Source organism: Sander vitreus, chromosome 20, assembly GCF_031162955.1.
Source record: "Sander vitreus isolate 19-12246 chromosome 20, sanVit1, whole genome shotgun sequence".
NCBI classification, from domain to species: domain Eukaryota; kingdom Metazoa; phylum Chordata; class Actinopteri; order Perciformes; family Percidae; genus Sander; species Sander vitreus.
This window is the reverse complement of record NC_135874.1, coordinates 20,219,953-20,241,871: the sequence shown is the minus strand read 5'-3', so window position 1 is coordinate 20,241,871 and position 21,919 is coordinate 20,219,953. Positions and strand designations below refer to the sequence as shown.

General features: G+C 41.7%; 1 protein-coding gene across 1 annotated transcript; it reads left to right on the top strand.

Moving 5' to 3' along the window:
• Window positions 1-938: 938 nt before the first annotated feature.
• fndc5a (fibronectin type III domain containing 5a) lies at window positions 939-20,877 on the top strand. Its single transcript, XM_078278149.1, has 6 exons — window positions 939-1,002; window positions 8,126-8,247; window positions 10,742-10,940; window positions 18,847-18,936; window positions 20,252-20,385; window positions 20,818-20,877. Exons 1-6 carry the CDS (start codon window positions 939-941, stop codon window positions 20,875-20,877), a joined length of 669 nt encoding a protein of 222 aa, XP_078134275.1.
• The last annotated feature ends 1,042 nt before the right edge of the window (window positions 20,878-21,919 follow it).

Genomic DNA, 21,919 nt, shown 5'->3' with positions numbered 1-21,919 from the left:
ATTAGTAATGCTTATCAAAATAAAAAATTGATGTATTTAGACAACCATGGAGATGTAATCATTATGTCATGCTACTAGCTAGAGAGGCGTGCTAGCTAGCGCTAGCTAGCACTCCTCTCTAGCTAGTATCATGACTCCTCTACTGGAGCCCCTGATGGATGTGTGATTAAACTAATTATATAAAATAAATATATTAATAAAATAAAACATTGTTAATAATAATAATAATAATAACAATAGACAAAAAGATAACAAAAACAATAACAAAAGATTTAAAGTAAACTATAACTTTATTATGAAATGTTCACATTTTTTAAGTTATTCAAACCTCAGGGACAGCAAAAAATGAGCGGCACGTCTTTCACCCTCCTACTGACTGTTAGCGTTCTGCCTGCATTTGCACCTTGCATTACCATGTGTTTGTATCTTATCCAGATAAGATATTTAGAAACAGATTACATGTTAATACCAGGTGTACATGTGGTCCCTTTATACAAGATGATTGTTAGAGAGAAAACAAATTCCATAGAGACCAAACAGGAAACCTCAGCATTCAAAATCTGAAACGGTTTCATTGCCAAGTAGATTTGCACATACAAGGAATTGTTCTTGGTGTTTTGATGCATAGCCATACAGTGTAAAAGTCAAGAATAATAGAAAATAAAACAATTTACAAATAGAAAGAAATACATACAAATATATGTTTTAAAGTGGAAGAGATGTACAGATTTGTGCAGGAAGGTGCCAAATATTGACCAGGGTATGTGCGAAGTTCACAGTAGGCAGTATAAAATACAAGAATATGTGCATGTGGGGAGATATTCTTCTATTATTTATTGATTGTTCTCTATTTTTAAATACTGTTTGATATGTGCGATGTTGTGTGAATATATATGAATGCACCGTCAGGATTGCTACTTCATTTTGTTGTACTGTCCATGGAAAATAAAGGAATTCAATTCTATTCTTTAGTAGAGATGTGCATTAATGTAACACAAATCACACATCTGATAAAAGGAAAAACTTGATCTTTATAGCAAACTATGATCGCCACATCATCTCATGTTACCTGCAAAATTTCCCAATCTATAAATCAAGTCAGAAAGTCACTACCTTAAAAGAACAAACTGAGAAGACATCCAGAGGAGTTAGGAGCGAGGGGTGGCAGCAGGCCTGGAGGATGTGTGGGAGGAGTGATCTTGTCTTTCTGAGGTCAGAGATGTGAGAACCTTCATTAAAGGACATTTCCAACGCAAAACGAACCTAGGGGTTAATAACAGATGTGTACTCACTCGATCGTTCTCTGGGACATGTTTTAATGCTAATCGAATGTGTTTGTAGCTTGAAACAAGCTTAGCGCGGACCGCTGATTAGCTTACAACGCTAGTATTCGGGGCACAGAGAAAGTAAAAACAAATCGTTATCTATACCACTAAAAAGGCTCAAAATATCACCACACTTCAACAGTAGCATAATGAGGGTATGTTAACCAAAGCATTGAGAACATTGTAAGTGTACAGACAGTTTATTAAAAAGATAGTTTAGAAAGACAGTAGCTACCAAGACTGCGGCCGCCTGTATACGAGAATGCGACTGTCTTTGTAATCTATCTTTTTAATAAACTGTCTGTACACTTACAAAGTTCTCAATGCTTCGGTAAACATTTAGGGACCCTCATTATGCTACCATTGAAGTGTGGGGATATTTTGAGCCTTTTTAGTGGTATAAATAGCTATTTGTTTTTACTTTCCCTGTGCCCCGAATACTAGCTTTGTAAGCTAATCAGTGGTCCGCGCTAGCTTGTTTCAAGCTACAAACACATTCGATTAGCATGAAAACATGTCCCAGAGAGCCATCGAGTGGGTACTGTTTTTAACCCCTAGGTTCGTTTTGTGCCGGAATTATCTTTTAAATAATGATTGGTTTAATGGACCAGGACTGTTCACTGTCCTGTGTGTTCTCTAATGAACGGTGATATTAAGGAGCTGTCACCCTTCACACTCCTCAGCATGGGATACGCAACTAGCTGTCACTCCGATCATCATTTGGCTAATAAAAAACACACACACACACACACACACACTCACACTCACACTCACACACCCTCATTCACCAGGGACATCCGTCATGGCTCAAAGTCACCCCCATCTCTCAGGGTGAGGCAGACTGTGTGCCACCGTGATGAGCGAGAGTTTATGAAGACATCTGTCTGGTGTTTCATTAGAGCTGACTCTCATGTCATGAGGATATTTAAGGCCCGCGGTCACGGCCAACGTCCGCTCTTGTTGTCCCTCAGCGTAGCGCGGCCATACGGAGAGGAGGAGACGGACAAAGACAGATAAAAAGTGACCGGAAACTGTAGGACGTGAGGACAATCTAAGAGATGGTTTTGCAGAAAGCTAAGGAGAAATAACAAGGACATAGTTTGTTTTTAACTCTCCACCTTGTCGCAATCCCTGTAATTTATATGTAATAATCTTTTTTATCATTTGTCTCTCATTTAATCTTAGCATCTCAGACAGATCAAGGTCTATTTTCCAGGAGAGATTTGAAAACCCAATAATTCACTTATGCATGCCAACAGGCAGTCAGCTATACAATCAAGCAAGGGGAAAACAAAATAAATGCTACACTCTGCTACATTATTCAAAGTTACAAACATTAATGAAAACAAGAGGTATCATTATGTTAAGATCATCCAGTGGGAAACGAAAGTCTAATTTCTTTCCTGCTTTGCGGCAGGCAGCTCTATTCTAAGGAGCAAAGAGAAAGTACTCTTACTAATATGAGACTTTATTAAAAGCTAACCATCGCTGGGCAAAATTATGGACATGAGGTGTGAGGTACAGCTCTTCACAAGTAGAGCCTTGACATTGATGTCAGGCGATTATTGAGAAGAGAGAGGGTTAGCGTGACACCAGCCTGGTTCTATTATCACGTCTGGAAGATGACATTTTGTGTTCTATTCACGTAGTTGACGAGAGTCATGTTGAAAGTCAAAATCAGCTTTCATTTTCTGCAGTTCAATGAACTAGTCACGAGGAGTACTTCTAATATGAGCCTGAGAAAATAACCCCAGGGTTATCTCTGATTGACTGTTGGCAGACAGCCTCTAGCGTTGCCAAAAGAGGAGAAATAGTAAGCACCGTCAGCAGCTCCCTCCAAAACGTGAGCTGCTTGCTTGCTAGCAGTCTGTATGACTTCATGGTTACTCCTCTTGGTTCAGTTGTTTTAAATCTGTTAACATTAATCGGACCACAACTAAAAGACTAGTGTATAATTTTTTCTCCTTGGTCCGGAACAAATAAACTAAACTACAGATGTGAAAGAGACATACAAGTTGGGCCATCTTAGCCTCTGCTGCACTGATATTTGATAATTCTTATCTATTTATTATTTTTGCCTGGTTCTCACAAGTCTCCCAACCTTATGGAAGTACAATAGTAAACCCCTCTTAGGTATGTTAGAGGAGAAAGACAACGTAGACATTTTCAATTTTGAAAAACATTTTCGCATGTGCAAACAAAGCAACGGCCTGTGTCAGAGACCGAAATTAATGTACTCCCTGCAGGCGCATTAGCAGCTAAATGTTAACAGTCGCTGTGTGTTTTTTAGAGTGGCTTTAGTGCATGAGAGAGAGAAAGTCAGTGAGAGAGGACTAACCGAGAGATATTGAGTTTGATTTGTGAATTCTTCAGTCCCATCAGCATCCTCCGCCCAAGTCGCATGTCATGCTTTTTTTAGTAAACCGTAAACAAAAGCAAAGACACGTTAAACATCAGAGTCCCCGCTGATGAAGAGAGGCAGCAGGTCTCCCATCCTGTCATCTACTGTTAGTCAGGCCATTCATCAAAACGTCAGCAGCAGGCGAGTGGAAATGTAACACAGAGGCCTGCTCGGATATGGTGTGCTGTTTCTGAATATGTCAGTGTATACAAGTGCTACAGCGGCCCGTCGTCCTGCGATTACCAGCTGTGTGATTTGTACGCGTCGAAGGGCAAGTGAGCGTTAACCTATTCAATAACTCATTGACTGCATTCGTGGGCTAAATTAGATTTATATCCCATTAAAGACAGAAGAGCGGCGTCACTGGTGAGTGACCACTTCTCCTCGCCCCTATACATCTCTCTCAGTTCTGCTTCACATTACAAATATCAATCAATCCCAAAAGACCTCTGTGATTTACACTCACCTAAAGGATTATTAGGAACACCATACTAATACCGTGTTTGACCCCCTTTCGCCTTCAGAACTGCCTTAATTCTTTGTGGCATTGATTCAACAAGGTGCTGGAAGCATTCTTTAGAAATGTTGGCCCATATTGATAGGATAGCATCCCCCACACCATTACACCACCACCACCACCAGCCTGCACAGTGGTAACAAGGCATGACGGATCCATGTTCTCATTCTGTTTACGCCAAATTCTGACTCTACCATCTGAATGTTTCAACAGAAATCGAGACTCATCAGACCAGGCAACATTTTTCCAGTCTTCAGTCAGTCAGGCCTAAAAAGAAAAAAATTGTCTATAAACAAGCGAGTTCTTGACTATTTAGAGACAGACTGCAGAAGAAATAAAATGGTTTAAGAACACGTTCTGGACTATTAAAAGATTTCTGTCTGCAGGGCTGTACCGGGTTTTACAAGGTTTGCCGAAGAAAAGAACTAAGCTTTGCGGTGACGACCACATCGAAAATGATAAGAGTATACTAAAGGAAAAGCTTCTGTAACTATGGGGAATGAAACCTCAAAGCTGTGCGACGCATCTGGACCCATAGTGGGTGAGATGGTTAGAAAGTATGGACCGGACTGCTGTCATATTGGTCAAAAAGCTTTGGCTTTCCAAAAACTGGATCACTGAGTCCAGGAAAGTTATTTTATCTGCTTTTATATATTTAACTGTTTTAACTGCTCTTCAATGTTTAATTTCTTATACTGCACTGTAACTTTTTTTTTCTCGTATTTTATCTGTTTTTAATTTTTTAATCTATTTTCATGTAAATCTGTTTTTAATTTTTTAATCTGTTTTCATGTAAATCTGTTTTACATTTTTTAATCTGTTTTCATGTAAAGCACTTTGAATTGCCCTGTTGCTGAAATGTGCTATACAAATAAAGCTGCCTTGCCTTGCCTTACAGCTGATTTTATTGATCGTGTGTTTTCTGGCCTTTATTTTAGAAAATCTGCATTTTCAGGAGAGTTCAGACCTCTGACAGTTCACAGTGTTAACAGAATTTAATTAGCCCCTCAGGCATTAAATAAATCTAAATGAAAACAAAGACTTTTGGAGTCATAACTGATTAGATATACATGAAATGATGATCCATTTATAGCTCCATGGTGCCTAGTGGCATATTTTTGTGTCACAACATATGGAGACACAATATATTGTTACACCTCTGCTGCAGGCCAATGATGTCAATGAACTTTTAAGTTCTTTGAAATTATGGTGACCCTTAAAATTTGTTTTATGAGAAAGGAAAACGTGCACGATATGAGAAACAGTGTGAGAGAAAAATCCTTTCATCATCTGGCCTGCACACTCTCATTTAAGACTGTATCCATTAGGTATGTGTGTGAGACTCACAAACAGAGACACACAATCTTATACTTAATTATTTAATGAAACCAAGTCATTATTGTCAAGTTTTGTAGCCTCGATCCTGTGTTCTGTTTACATTTAATCATACTTGTATTTAATTCGGTTTCAGAACTTCAAAATACTGAAACAGGTCAGTGGGCACTTCAGCAGTAGCATTTAATGAGGACTTGCTGTTGTCATTACGTTCAGCTACTGTATGAACACACTGTTTTAATGAGAGAAAGATTTTGTTATGTGCTAAGAGTTTTTATTTTATTTCTTTTCTATATATATTCTAGCATCAGTATTGTTGTTTGTACATTACAAATACACGATAGGTTGTATTGTGTCTCTTTGAAATACTGCAGCAATGTTCACTTGGGGTTTTGGGGGGACTTAATCAAGAGCAAAATTTGGAGCTTTTCCTCACAAAGTTGTTTGGTGTTAAAATAGTTAGGAATCTCAGTAGCCATTAGGTAAGAGCCGACAGTCAGACAAACAGGCGGACAGACAAAAAGAAAATGATAAATCCATAGTGCAATACAGAAAGATTCAAATAAATCTCATTGACATAGTCATGGTTGGTTGACCTCTCGTTACTTCATGGCCAAATTGATCTGACCAGCTCTGTCTTTAATCTGGTAAGGATGCCCCCTGGGCGCCTCTCTAGGGAGGTGTTCCAGGCGCGTCCAGCTGGGAGGAGGCCTCGGGGAAGACCCAGGACTAGGTGGAGGGATTATATCTCCAACCTGGCCAGGGAACGCCTCGGGATCCCCTAGTTGGAGCTGGTTAATGTGGCTCGGGAAAGGGAAGTTTGGGGTCTCCTGCTGGAGCTGCTGCCCCCGCGACCCGACACTGGATAAGCGGACGAAGATGGATGGATGGATGGATGCTCTGTCTTTAAAAGGTCCCATGGCATGACATTTTCACTTTATGAGGTTTTTTAACGTTAATATGCGTTCCCCCAGCCTGCCTATGGTCCCACAGTGGCTAGAAATGGCGATAGGTGTAATTATTACGTCAGTTATGACGTCATAAGGAGCAAGGTTACCTCCCCTTTCTTTGCTTTGTCCGCCCAGAGAATTTGGCCCACCCATGAGTGAGAGACATCATGGCTTTCAAACGAGCAAAGTGGCAGTTGGTCAAGGCCATCCCCTCCCCCCCCTCCCCTCTCTCCTCCTCAACAGCTACAGACACAGAAATGGCACATACTAAGGAAAGCTCATTGTGGGACTGGCTCTAGTGGCTTTAATTCTGCACCAAGGCTGAATTTCGGGAAAGAGACTTCAGATACAGTATTAGGGGACCACTAAGGTCTATATAAAAGAGACTTCAGATACAGTATTAGGGAACCATTAAGGCCTATATAAAAGAGACTTCAGATACAGTATTAGGGGACCACTAAGGTCTATATAAAAGAGACTTCAGATACAGTATTAGGGAACCATTAAGGCCTATATAAAAGAGACTTCAGATACAGTATTAGGGGACCACTAAGGCCTATATAAAAGAGACTTCAGATACAGTATTAGGGGACCACTAAGGTCTATATAAAAGAGACTTCAGATACAGTATTAGGGGACCACTAAGGCCTATATAAAAGCATCCAAAGAGCACCATGTCATGGGACCTTTAAGACTTGAGTATCTCCCCATCATTAAAACTTTATTAGAAATCCATGCATGCAATACTGAAAAGAAAAGTGTTGAATGTCTGAGGTGTGTGCTGAATGTCACAAAGTTTAGAAGAGCCCTGCTAGCAGCTCTGAGAGGAAGCAACTGTGCGTTGAGCTAATTGCTTATGTCACCATGGAGCACACTCTACAATGAAGAACATGCTTATCTTCTACAATGTTTCCCATCTTAGTTTAGCTACCATTTGCTTTGTCTCACTTAACACAAAGTACAGCTGAGGCTGATGGAAAGCTTTGCAGGTATTTGGATGTCAACCAACGTATTGGACAAATTTAAAATGTTGTCCTGCTGATGGCGCTAGAGGAAAAATCTGAGGATCCCTAAAGTGATTACAATTCATCCTCAGCAGGATATGAATGTCTTTTTCAAATTCCATAGCAATCCATCCAATACTTGTAGAGACATTTCACTCAAAGCAACAAATGTCAACATCATGATGGCGCAAAAAGTAAAGTCAGAGGATCAACAGAGACAGTAGGATTCATCCTCTGGGCACCATGAATGTCTGCACTTAAAATGTCATGGCAATCCATTCAATCCGTTTTCAAAACATTAATTTCGACCTTTCAAATCTTCATGAATGGGGATTGATTTTACCTCACACACTGCATTGATCCTTTCATATCATAGATACTGCAGTGTCTGCTGAGCCTTGTGCGCCAGGACCACTGTAACACTGAGGAATTGTTTTGGGTTTCTATTTCTACTCTATTCAATGATTCCACCTTACATAATGGATTCAGCTGAGCCATTTATTCACACCACTGAATTTGGCTTCCTGCCATTCTAGTAGTCATCTCATTTGCTTCATACCACAAATAATGATTCTCTCTCTCTCTCTCTCTCTCTCTAGATAGCTTGTCGCCTCCTGCCAATGTGACCATCAAAGCAGTGAAAGCAAACTCTGCTGTGGTGACATGGGACATCCCAGAGGGAGACCCCGTTATTGGCTTCGCCATCACACAGCAGGTGAGCAGCGTGCATACAGTACAGACACAACTCACACATATATGTAAATGTACCAACAAGGTGGATAAACTATGCAAACACACACTAATTTAATGAATCCCTGGTTGTTTGCTGCCATGTGCAGTTCTCTTTACCGTGTCGAACCCTTGCTCGGAGTCAGTGTGCATTATCGGAATTATCACAGGATTCTGGATCCTGTCGGACTGCCTGTCTGCTCTCTGACGACAGGAGACACTGACAGCTCTGTGACGTGATAAAACGTGATATTATTTGCTGCCAACACACATCACTCAGGTTCACACACACACAGACATTAATCGGATTACTTTAAGTGTGACTCTATGGACACAAACACACTCATTCATAGGAGTGGGGAGTGATGTGATTGAGGACAGCTGCAGAACCATTGAGGGTCACAGTGGTACGCTACGTACTGTACGTAGTGTGTGTGCAGAGGAAGTAGAAATGCTGTAGATGTGAACTGTGATCTTCTGAAGGTACAAACAACACGTGGCATTACTGTTTGTTTTTATTTCGACTGCACTTGAAGACAGCTTATTTCACAGGGGGAGAGAGAGAAAGAAAAGAGATGAGCGAGACATAGCGAGTGCTTTGTTGTTGCAGGAAACATTCAGCTATTACACAAACTCCTGGACAGTTCAGTGCTTGAGTTTTGTTTTTTACCCTTATAGTGTTTTAAAACTTTCTTGTGGCAGCGATAAAGGCACTGATGTTTTCTGTTTACTGTACGGGATTGTCACACCTTGGCTCAAAACACCGACAAGTCTGATCGCAGGTTACATGATTGGCCACCACAGTGTGATGTAGAGTTGCGTTTCTCCAAAAGATGAGTCGGTCTCAACTTTTCGCTGCAGACCCACTGCGTTATTTTGAGTAACGCAGTTACAATCCCCGCCGCAGCCTAAACGCACTACGTGGTCTAATGGAAAGACCTGCGTTTTTGAAATCTCACTAACTAGTTACATCTTGTTTGTTTAATCCATACTAAAATCGATTAAACAGAGGCAGGCTAGCCGTTTCCCCGAGCCTTTATGCTAAGCTAAGCTAACCCACTCCTGGCTCCAGCTTTATATTTTTCCTTACAAGACATGAGTGTCATCGACTCTCGATAAGAAAGCAGATAAGCGCATTTCCTAAAATGTTGAACTAGTGTTCTTTAACAGTGAGGTGTTAATGTCTAACAGTCTGACTACAACAGCAGCTTTGCTCTTATTGTCAAAATACTCTTGTTAAGTGTAACTTTTATTCAACCAGGACTTCTCTCTGCCCTAATAGGATACTTTGAAACATCATCTTTGCCACAATAGAGCTCAACAGTCCCGCCCACAGCAGGTTCCGGAGGTAAAAATACAATGCAATTTCTCCATTGACAATTGGAGTATGAGCCATAAAATTGTAACCGTCGATGGTAGACTTAAACCCAGCTACGACATGACCCTCGAAGCGATTGTATATGCTCATATAGACACTAAAAGTTCATGGGGCACCAACCTTGTTTTGAGATAAATGTCTTTTATTCGCGATGTCTTGGATAAGTACTTCATTACCCACAATCCTGAACAATCCCACAGTGATGCCTCTGATTGGTGGAACTCATGCTGGTGAGGAGGGGTGTCAGTACCCGATCTGCGCTACCTGCACGATCCGTCATGCACATGCGCAAGATGATAATCCTGTTTAACGAGGATTTACGACACTGCACAAATCAAGATCTGTTCCATGCTTCTGCCGTTAGCCTCCGCCGGGAAGCTAACGTTCGTTTAGCTAACAGCTAATTCAGCTAACCACTAGTTGACAGCTTGAGTCAGTCTAAAATAACGTTAACTCAAACTAGGGAAAAGCAGGCTACAGCTGTTATATATTTTACTTAAGGTCTTTTAAAGTTATTACATGCTGTCTCAGCTAGCGGTTAGCCAAATTAGCTGTTAGCTAAACTAACGCAGCTTCCTTTATTCAGTGGTGCGCGGTGGTTTATGGGACGAGTAGTTCCTTCGCTCTGAAATGAAAATATGCACACAGTCTTGTACCTTTGTCTTTTTTGGGATTTTCTGTTTTTTCACTCAAAATGAAACGTATGCTTATGAGTCACGTACCGGCTGGTTAGCCTAAGGCATGGTCTAAAACTCTTTTTATATACGGATTTTTCCAGACGTCAATGGGAGAAATGAATGGGAAATTTACTTCCGGAACCCAAGGTCTCTCAGAGGAGGGGTGGGACTGTTGAGTTCTATGTCACCAGAAGGCCTCTTGAGCAGCCCTCCAGTTAGCTAAATTGTCATTATTCTTCTGCAATTTACAGCCTAACCATATACCTCTACTGTACATGGTGAGTGGTGCCCTTTTTGTTTTCACAACCTCCCCTTAGTAAGTCTATACACCACTGTTGTAGAGCATGATGACGGAACACAAAACATCTGTCGTCCTGCTGCAAACAATGCTCACCATCCTCTCTTGTCGTACTGTGCTCAAACAGAAGAAGGACGTGCGCATGCTGCGATTCATCCAGGAAGTCAACACCACCACACGTTCCTGTGCATTATGGGACTTGGAGGAAGAGACAGACTACATTGTGCATGTCCAGTCCATCAGCATGTCTGGGACGAGCCCGCTGAGCGAACCTTTGCGCTTCCGAACGCCGAAGGAGGCCGAGACTCAGGCCTCTAAGAGTAAAGGTAAAGTGGCACCAAGACAAAACACACACACACACACACACACACACACACACACACACACACATATAAGAATGCTTGCTCAGTCATCCAACATATCCACACTTAAAGGAAAAAAAAAACTGCACACAGTGAGTGCAGAGGGGACTTGGCCTTTGACAAAATCTTGACTGATTTTGTCTTAAGACCAATAAAAATCAATAGACGCGCAAAGCGTGAAATGAATTTTTACAACAGAGTGCTCCTGAAGCTCGCCGCCGCCGCTGACCACAACTCAAAATTAAAAATGCAGAGGGGGGGTCCATACTTCATTGTGTATTGATGTGCCTCTGCGGGCCTCACCCTGAATGCACCCAGCACGAGTGCACAGTAAACCAAAATCGAGAGAGGCATTTATCAGACACGAAGAGGAAGCAGTCAGACCTGCGAGGGATGACGAATCGATGTGCTTTTGGCTGAAACCCTGCTCCATCTATTCCTACTCTCATTCACACTCATCTCTCATGTGAGCTAAACTTCGATTCTTCCTAGGGTGTGGAGCCAGAAAGAGTCTGCACTTGTGTTATGGCGGCCAGTGGGCTGGCAGAAACATGTAGAATATAAATGCAATCATTGCAGAGCACTGAAGACATGTTCTTCTGACCACTGAGGCCTTATTAGCACAGGCGGTGTGGTCTGTGTGTTGTTTCTGTGAGGGAAAGAACTTACAGAAATCAATACCTGCACAGCATCCAGATTTTTGTTTTCAGATTTCATCCTTTTGTGTAGTATGCACATGCGTGTTTCCTCGACGTTGCAGATATGATTCTCTCTCCTGCTGTTTTCAAAAGCCATGAAGCCAGAACTGTGGCTCCAACTCATACACAACGCACAGAAATAAACAGAAGTGCCTCTTAACCACAAACCCACACTCGAACGCGAACAATGAGACAAGATATATAAGTTATATTGAGAGTGGTAATTCAATTTGTATAAGGGGTAGTGGCAATAGGGAAATGATACACTCCTTAAAGAAAAGCTCTTAAAGTTAGACATTCACATTCTTTGAGAGTAAACATGAAGCTACTGCCAGCAGCCAGTTAACTTAGCTTAGCATAAAGACTGAAAACAAAGGGAAACTGCTAGCCTGGCTCTGTCCGTAGGTTACAAAATCCACCTACCACCTCTAAAGCTCACTAATTAACAAGTTGTATCTTGTTTGTTTAATCCATACAAAAACCGGAGTGTAAAAAACAATAATTCCCCCTTTCTTGGCTGGAACAAGAAATAAAACGAAAAATTGTTGTTTTTACACTCTTTTTTTTACACTTTTGTACGGACTAAATGGGTTAATTAGTAAGCTTTAAAAAGGTGCTAATAGGCATATATTAGCTGCCTCCAGTCTTTATGCTAAGCTACAGTAAGTTAGCCGGCTGGCCAGTAGCTTCATATACAAGCATGAGAGTAGTATGGAGGGAGACCTTCCAGTTTTTTAAATGAGGTCGTTGAATCAAATGCAGTTGATGCCTCTATGGTAACAGCACTTTGACTCAGTTCAGACACACACACACACACACACACACACACAAAGCCCGTAAAGTCCCTACCCGCTGCAAAGCGAAAGAGATTTCTCCGCTCTTCCACACATTTCCCACCATGAACACGTTTCACAAAGCAAGTCTCCACAGAGAGCAGGTCTGTGATTCATCACCCTTCACTCTTACACAACAACTTCACAGTTTAGCTCAACACCACAGATCCTCCTCTGTCTCATTTGCACCGCCTGCTCTGGGATGTCTGTTTAATTAGCTTAGCTACATTGGAACAATGAAACCTTTTGATGACAGATGAGCAGATGTTCTTTAAGTTGAGACAAGCGAGACAGTGATTTGTTTAAATCTACCAGGATATGTCGGGCTTTTACAGTGGTACAGGAAATTGAGAAATCCTGTCAGTGAGTAACAGACAATTTAAGCCTACTATGTGTGCTTTTGCACAGATGTACTGTACATGTACACGCTCTCTGGACAAGTTACTCAAACCAGACACACAAACATGGAAAATCAAGGGTAGATGGGATTCTCAGCTGATTGCCACAGTAACGCCATGTGAAACTGCCGTGACATCATCGTCAATGCAACACTCGCTGGATCCTTTCATCGGCAACAATGTCTGCACTTTGTCAATTGTAAGGCACTAGTGTACAGCGTAGTTTTGCAGGCTGCCATTTATTAAACTCTGGGGCGAGTGAATACAAAAAATGGCTATTTAAAAATGGTGGATTTGTGCAGAATGTCTTATGTCCCACGAGTGATGATCTCTCTGACCGATCAGTGGTCTGCGGTGTTTTAACTCCACCTTCTAGTACCAGCTCAGCTTGCTTGGAACAACGACCAAGGTGGAACCAAAAAAGTACCATGTACTATCCACAACTTTTGGTAATGGAAAAGCAAAACAGAGAGAGTTGAGTTGAGTAGAGCCGTGCCATTAGTCTCCTCTTGTCTGAAATTGTGCGCTTAAAACTTAAAAGTAAATTGAACTTTAAAGCTGTTCATTCACAAAACCTTGTTGAGCGAATGGTCAGCATGCATCAGAGGTGTTACAGCTGACGAGTTAGCCCCAGAGAGGCCGGCTGGCAACAGCGTCAGGCGCCCTGAGATGTTGTGCTTTGATTAGTTAATACTGGGCAACAGAGGCCAATCGATCAGCAGAATTGCTTGTTGCTAAAAGCTACTGGAGCATGGGGTTCCTGCCACACGGGGCCCTCCAAATGTCACCCGCTGCATCTAATGAAAGGATAGGAGCGCTCTCTACGCTGCGCTGCGCTGAACTTCACATCAAGCCTCTGACTTCCACAACACTCAAAACACAAAAGGTTACTACGGTGTGTTGCTTTGTTTCGATAGAAACCTTCAGGCATCTACTGCTGCAAACAACGAAATAACACTCACTTCTCTCTTTGATATTTCTTCTGATCATACTTTTAAATATGATGATAGAATTTAATTGAGGTGGGTGAAAACTGATCCTGAGTGCCGCTATTTACTTTTGTCATTGCTTTGTCTCTCCATCACGCTAGTACGAAAGATCCCCAGTGGCCTAGATGAAGCCTTAACTGTTCTCTTCATGTTCTGCCTCTCTGTGATCTTTTGACTCCATCGGGCGCTCACAGAATCAGCCCTATTAGTGATTACACAAAATACATACATATATATATATATATATATATATATATATATATATATATATATATATATATAGCTATAGCTGCTCATGCATGCAAGTGTCTGGCTGTGTGATGCTTGCCTGTATGGAGTCAGTCTTTTGAAAATCATCACTTAATTGCCTTAAACCCCCTGTGCTTCAGCTCCCTGCCATTTACTTTGCTGCACATGTAATTTAAGACATAATGGCGACGCCAGGAGAAGCTGACAAGTGGCAGTATTCCTTATGGATGTAATGAAGTCTAGACTGAGATCAGAATGGGTATAAGCCCTTGATTCACAGAACATTCAGGGAATAAGACAGCTGTGAAATGGTGACACCGACCCTCAAAAACAGTGTTTGAGGAAGTTTCAGATCTCTACAGTAAGAATGTAGACCTTGAACTGCAAACGATGTCAAATAAAAGAGTACGTCAATGAAACCCTAGGTGAATACAATGACTGAACAGTATAGTTGAATCAGGTCTGCTCTTGCTCTACATGTGCACTGAGAACTCAGAAAGCAAAGACAGAAAGAGGAATGTTATCCTCTCAGCAACAGCAGAAAAGGATGATTTAAATCCATATTGATGAAGGTAAGGTGCCCTACCGGGGTGCCGCCAAAAACGGCGAGAATTGGGAAAGTGAATTCTCCATTCTCTCCGCATTGGCCCGTAATTATGAAGCAGAAGCAAATGCAATAACTCAAAAAACGGTCAAAAGTTAAAGAACTGATCACATTATGACGACAAGCAAGTTGTTAGAGTAGCCCCGTCAACATTGAACACACAGTCAAAGTTAAAGAAGCGTGCTGTTTGCAGATATCCAAGACACGCAGTATGTATGGTTGTGTGATCAGATATTTAGCAGGTGCAGTGACAAAATTAATGAGCCAATTAAAAAATAGTTAGTAAGTATTATTAACAGCATTAATAGCGCATTATTCAAGTTTGCAGAGATAGTAATGTCCCAGTGTGCAGACTGCAGTTTAGTCTTCTTTAGACAAAAGTTCTTGGGGAGGGAAGTGGAGGAGGACTGAATCTTATATTTCCTCCCCTATATTAGTAATAATTTCTTTGGATGCTCCCCTTGACTTAAAAATACGCCACCCTCCCCCCATCATTTAAAAATATACACACCGCCACACACTTCTAGTGGGTCATAAGTGATGATTGAGAGGGATTGTTACTGTATTAGTCTATATACATTGTCTTTTTAGGATACCTTTGATATATTCATGGAAATAATTGTTTTTACAATAGCCCCCAGTGGGTCTATAAGAAGTGGAATTGGCAATTGTCAAATTCATGGCAATGTATTCTGTGTTTCTAAAAAAATATCATATTGGTCCTCTTAGCTAGTAAGACTCACAGGGGAAGGCTTAAATTAAATCAAAATTTGCGGTGAGAAATAGTTCAATCATGCAATCCAGCTAACTACACACACACACAGACACACGCACGCGCGCGCGCGCGCGCACACACACACACACACACACACACACACACACACACACCTGATTGTGGTACAGTCCCTTAATTGCTATAGGAGTAAGAAATGGATTTCAGAAGTTGTTTACCGTTTGATATCTGAATGTTATATCAGCCGTGTCACACATTCTGAAGTTATTCACATTACAAACCTCGTCTCTGATCACAGCACCCTGATCTGTCAACCGTTTTACCTCAGAGGAGATGGTTGATGCAAAGTTGTTATATCATGCACAGGATTTGTGCTCATTCTGTGATAGAGCAACCTTGCAATTCGTATTACACAGCGATGCTGACGTATTTGCCTGCAAGCTCAGCGTGATTGAAGTGTCAGTCATTAGACGCAGTGAAAATCCTGATTTTATAGGAAACTATTTTGCTGATACGTTGAACAATGTTGCAGTTCAAAGCCAATTCGCTCCTCGTCTTCCAAACAACACCTTGACTCAATACTTTAAACACTACCACCTCAATGCAGAACAGCCGAGAACAGCCTGCGATGATGCAGAAACGTTACGACAGTGAGTGTGGGGATCCAAACTTTAGGTCAAGGCCATCTGAGACAGACAACGGCAATATTTTATGTTATTAAATAATGTTGGCAACATCAAGAGAAATTTTAATTTATAAGAAGTTGCCGTTAACCACCTGACGATGTCGTATACGTCAACAATTACACCTTTTATGTCATATTCAATATCTCCAGGTCAATACAGTGTAAGACTTACTTTTGTTTTGTTGAAGAGAAAGGCGCCGTTTCAACGAGGTCTTCAATGCGATCGTGGGCCTTTTAGAAGTGTCTTCATCCAGCCTGGAACTACAGTGTCTTTGTACAATAAATCCATAATGATGAATCCATTAATCACGTTACGTAATCTCCTAATATAACGTTATATATCCGCGTCGCTTCAAGCTAGCGTCGTTCTGTATGTTTAGCCTGAAGGCTAACATCTGGAGGGCTTCTGTTTGATCTTAGCCCTTCCAGATGCTGGCCTGGAACTTCTGTGTCTTTTTGAAAACTTTCCACAATAATTCCAGAACGATATATCCACAACTGAAAGTTTATTATTTAGTCATCATTTTCTGTTAGCACCGGCCATCATGACTTCCTGAATTTACTGGGCTAAGAGTGTGTCGACCAATCAGAGGCTGTCTTTCTGATAATCTTCTTCTTTGGCGTTTTACGGCAGCGGCAATCGCAAAGACTCTGCCCCATTCCCTATTCCAAACTTGAAACAATAAATGAGCTGAAATAATGATGTAACAGCTTAAATGTAATAAATAATGCATAGATTTTCATTTGTGCATTTGTATAGTATTGTAAGGGGTGGCCCCAGGGCACATTGAGTATGGATGAATAGTTTTTCTTGTTTTTTTTTTGTTTTTTTACACATATATATATGTCTGTCAACATACTATGTGACTTATTGACAGGGAAATGAACATGAAGTGATGTGTCGGCAGCTCGCTCAGCCAGCCTAATCTGATACAAACAGCAGGGCCTTGTGTGTGTGTGTGTGTGTGTGTGTGTGTGTGTGTGTGTGTGTGTGTGTGTGTGTGTGTGTGTGTGTGTGTGTGTGTGTGTGTGTGTGTGCGTGTGCGTGACCACAAACCAGGGGCCTATTTCACAAAACCAAGATAAGGGATTAAGCCAGGATTTCCCCGTTATCCTGGATGAATTTAGCCTTGACTCGGTTTCACGAAAGCGGAGGCACATAAATCACCATGGAGATTTATTCCGTGCAGCTAACCTGCTCCCGACCAGGCTAACAGCCAGGCTAACAGCTAGCCTGCTCCCGACCAGACTAACAGCCAGGCTAACAGCTAGCCTGCTCCCGACCAGACTAACAGCCAGGCTAACAGCTAGCCTGCTCCCGACCAGGCTAACAGCCAGGCTAACAGCTAGCCTGCTCCTGACCAGGCTAACAGCCAGGATTTATTTAATCCTGGAGCCTTTTCTGATCACCCAGCAGTGGTTTCACCCTATTGTTATCAGCCTGGATTAAAATACAACAGGTGCATATTGCTGTTCCTTTAAGTACTGTTATTATTTAAAGTTGTGACCATTATTTTTCTTAATAATTATTCATGTGACAGTCATTGTTACTGTTATATTGCTGTATGAAGACTGCTGTTCATATTGTTGTTAGAAGTTTGATGAATATATTATGGCAGTTGTTGAGATAATTAGAAAAGGCTGATACAATTTCAAATGTGTTTTAAATGAAGTCTGTTACTAAGGGCAATACATACAATGCTGTACATTTCTATAGTTGACTAATGCACCTTGAATTATTTTAGTTGATTCATTTAAAAAAAAAAAAATCTTTAACAATAAGGATCATGTTTGTTCTGCTTCCATATGCATTGTATTTGGTAGTCTTAGCACACAAATTGTGTTGTCCAGTAAACTGGGACTATAATTTGGGAGGACTGTACAATTTAAAGAACATATCCTAATTGTACAATCCTCCCAAATGATAGTCTTAGTTCACTGAACCAGTAACTATCTAGTGATGTAGGCTACTGTACATTCATGTAACAACAGAGGGGGGGCACCTGTGTGAGCATTGAAAATTGATCTTCATGGTAAATTTCCTGAGTAACATTATCTTCTGCTTACTTTTAAGGCAAAGAGTACAACTGTTAATTTGTGCAAATGATTAGTAGCCTAATCCTTGAATGGAATGATTACAACGGTTTCAATTCAGAGCAGTGGTCAGTTAATGTATATATTTACGCATTCAGTCGGTCCGCGATCGTCTGCTACGCTTTCTCTCGCTGTTTCATTACAGTGGCCGTGTTTCTTTTCTTTTTATACAAATAATGTGTTTCACGTCATCATACTGCCACAAGAAGCTGCTGCTCACTCTGTATAAAGTATGTACAATGCGTATATTCTCCATTTTGGCATCAGTAAATCTGTGATCGACCTCGCGGTCTTTTGAGGAAAGCCGTGGACGCGCATCTATCTGAATTACTTCAGCCTGGCTCGACCTAGTCGCTCCTTCTCAGCCTGGCTTGGCCTTCGTGAAACGCACCAAGCCTGGATGCACAGATTAGACTAGGTCAAGCCTCGCTTTATCAGTTATCTTGGATTTATATATTCTGCTTTTGTGAAACAGGCCCCAGGCAAACCAAATATTTCATTTATTGTACATAATTGTACATTTTTAGTCAATCATAACCCACTTCCACTGAAAGTCAGTTAAATATGTTGCCCCTTGACTCCTTCAGACGAAGTGACGATGGAAGAAGTGGGCCAGTCCACCCAGCTGAGGGCGGGGGAGCTCATCATCATCGTGGTGGTACTTATCATGTGGGCAGGTGAGGACAAAACTGTTTATTAAACCAGGATCACACAGCTTCACACACAGCGGTCCGTGGGAATCTTACTCAAAACAACAGAAAAAAATACAAAAGCAGGAGCATTCATTTGTGTTTAAAGTGATGGTTCGGAGTAATTTCACCCTAGGCTGCTTTGCACCTTGTTACATTCCACATCCACGATGAGCCCTTTAGTATTCCCTTGTGTCTTTCTGTTTGAGGGTGATGAAAGCATAATGTCATAATGGAGTGCATTCATCCAATTAAAGGACTATAAAAAGGGACTGGACTCTATGGCTGTCTATGGAGAAGTGGCTTCTGCAGAGACACTGAAGAGATCCATTATATAAGCAATAAGCACGAAAGCAAGGACTCAAACTCTGTAGCCTGTTCGTCCAAAACTTGACCTCCCAGCATGCAATGTTCAGACAGATGAACAAACTGCACATCAAATATTGAGGGAATTAACCCTGAGCTTCATTTGCAGGTAATCCCTCTCCTGAACTTTCGGTGAAAAGTCTTTCAGCGCTGTTGTAAAAACTTAAGTTTCTGATTGAGAGCATGGAAAAAAAACTTTTTATGGGCCCAAAATTCAAACCAGAGACTTCCTTATGACATCCTGAACAGATGTCACCAAGACACAAGGGCTTCTATCAAGACTTTTTCACAAATCAGAGTGAACATTTGCGTTGAAACTCCATGTTGAGGAGACTAAGAATAGCGATAAGGGATCCACACTGTTGCCATACAAAACAACAGAAAAAAATACAAAAGCAGGAGCATTCATTTGTGTTTAAAGTGATGGTTCGGAGTAATTTCACCCTAGGCCGCTTTGCACCTTGACCTCGAGCCAGACAACCCAAACAACGAGGCATTAGAAAGTTTGTAACTACACCAGAAGTATGTAGTAGTAGTATGTAAGTACTGCGCGATAGTGCCGATAGCGCGGTAGCAGCCGAGAGGAGTATCCATCAGGCAAGTGTTATTTAAATATTATTCTGGTGTAGTTACAAACTTTCTAATGCCTCGTTTTATAAGTACAGAAACGATTTGTACTACTGTAGAAGTTTGGTATCATTTCGGGCATTATTAGTGGGGTAATTTACGAGATACAAACGTGGATCCATTAGCGCCTGCACTAAGCTAACCATCTGATAACGCTAACTCGACCGTTATAACAAGGGAAAAAAGCTTATTATATGGGGGGTTGTTTGGCTCGAGGTCAAGGTGCAAAGCAGCCTAGGGTGAAATTACTCCGAACCATCACTTTAACCAGAGTCGGCTGATCATGAATACATTGTGCCTCTCCTCCCAGGTGTGATCGCTCTCTTCTGTCGCCAGTACGACATAATCAAAGACAACGAGCCCAACAACAACAAGGACAAAGCCAAAAACTCCTCCGAGTGCAGCACTCCTGAACATCCGACAGGGGGGCTGTTGCGCAGTAAGGTATAACCCACCCCCCTCCTCCTCCCCCCCCCGGGTGCCTCCCCCACAGCGGCGCCGGGCAGGTGAATGGTCCCCGGCCACTTCTAGACTTTTTCCACTGACACTTCATGCACAATCATAGTGTCATCTGAAACTCAGCTTCAGGCTTAAGCTAAACACGGCTTTAACATGCCGCCATTGTGTGCATGACTTTGCAACCTTCAAATAAAAAACACACTACGTTTTTTTGACAAACGCACAGAGCCCTATACCATATCCATTTCCTGCCCTCAAACCAGTGCAGAACACGAGACAAAATAAATCCCTTTCACTCTCTTGCTTTTAGGACACGAGCACAGAGGCATCCTCATGCTCATTGAAGACTCTTATTGTATGATTCCTGTGGGTCTTTCGGCCTTCTCATACCTGTCATCTTCCTCTTTTCTCCCTCAGTTCCCCAAGAACAACAACAACAACAATAGAATGCCATCTGTCAACATCATTGAGGTGTGACTGCCAGAACATCTTCTCTTTATCTAAAAGACTTTGTGTTCTCACAAGCAAGCAGGCCCCTTTTATAGGCCCATCTGCTTGTCAGGATGAGGCTAGGACTGTGGGCCCCTCGGCAGCGCTTACTCTCCTTTGGCACGGGGCCCTGCCGCTGAAGGGAAGCTGCGTGACTCTGGGGGTCAGGCAAGACCTGGCCGGAGCTGGTCTGAGAGCTGAGTCTGCAGCAGAGAGGCTGCTCCGTGCTCAATAACTACTGTACCATGGGGCAGCAGAGATTAGGGCCAAATGGCTCCGGTGGTGGAGAAAAACCAACCCCAGGGACCAAAGCCAGAGACCTTTTCATTCTCTCTCTCTCTCTCTGTCACCTCATTCTTCTCACCGTCTTTCAGTGCATTATAAACAACCACAAACCTGGACATTTCCAATTACTGGGTGGCTCTAAGATGCATCCACTTTGTTGAAATCGTCTCCTGTACTTTAATCTTCTACACCTTATTTTCTTCATAATGTTTTATACGCTCTCTGAATTGAAGGTACTGGACACTGTAGACCATTCATGTGTATTAATGTAGTTTTATTATTTTACTTTTAACAAGGTGCCACCAGAGCAGTTGTGTTGTCCTGGTATCTTTTTAGATCCCCCCTCAGGCAAGGAAACTCCTGTGGGAAATGTTTTCATTCTGGCAAGCTTATTTTCCCCCCTCAGGGAATCCAGACTCAGACCCTGGCTGATTTAGGAGCCATTTCTTACATGTACTGTGATGACGCCATTGCAGCTTTAGAGGGATCACTCGGCTCACCCCCGGAGCTGAATCACCCAATTTGTCAGAAAAGACAAAAGTAATTCACTAATATTGAAAGGCTTCTCTGATCAGAACACATGTATACAGTGAAGTGTGTAACCAGGCCAGCTGTGGTATCATTTTGGTTACATTTGCGTTTTTCCTCTAACTTCTTTTATGCTTTTATTATAGATTTCTGAAATGTTACATTCCACATCCACGATGAGCCCTTTAGTATTCCCTTGTGTCTTTCTGTTTGAGGG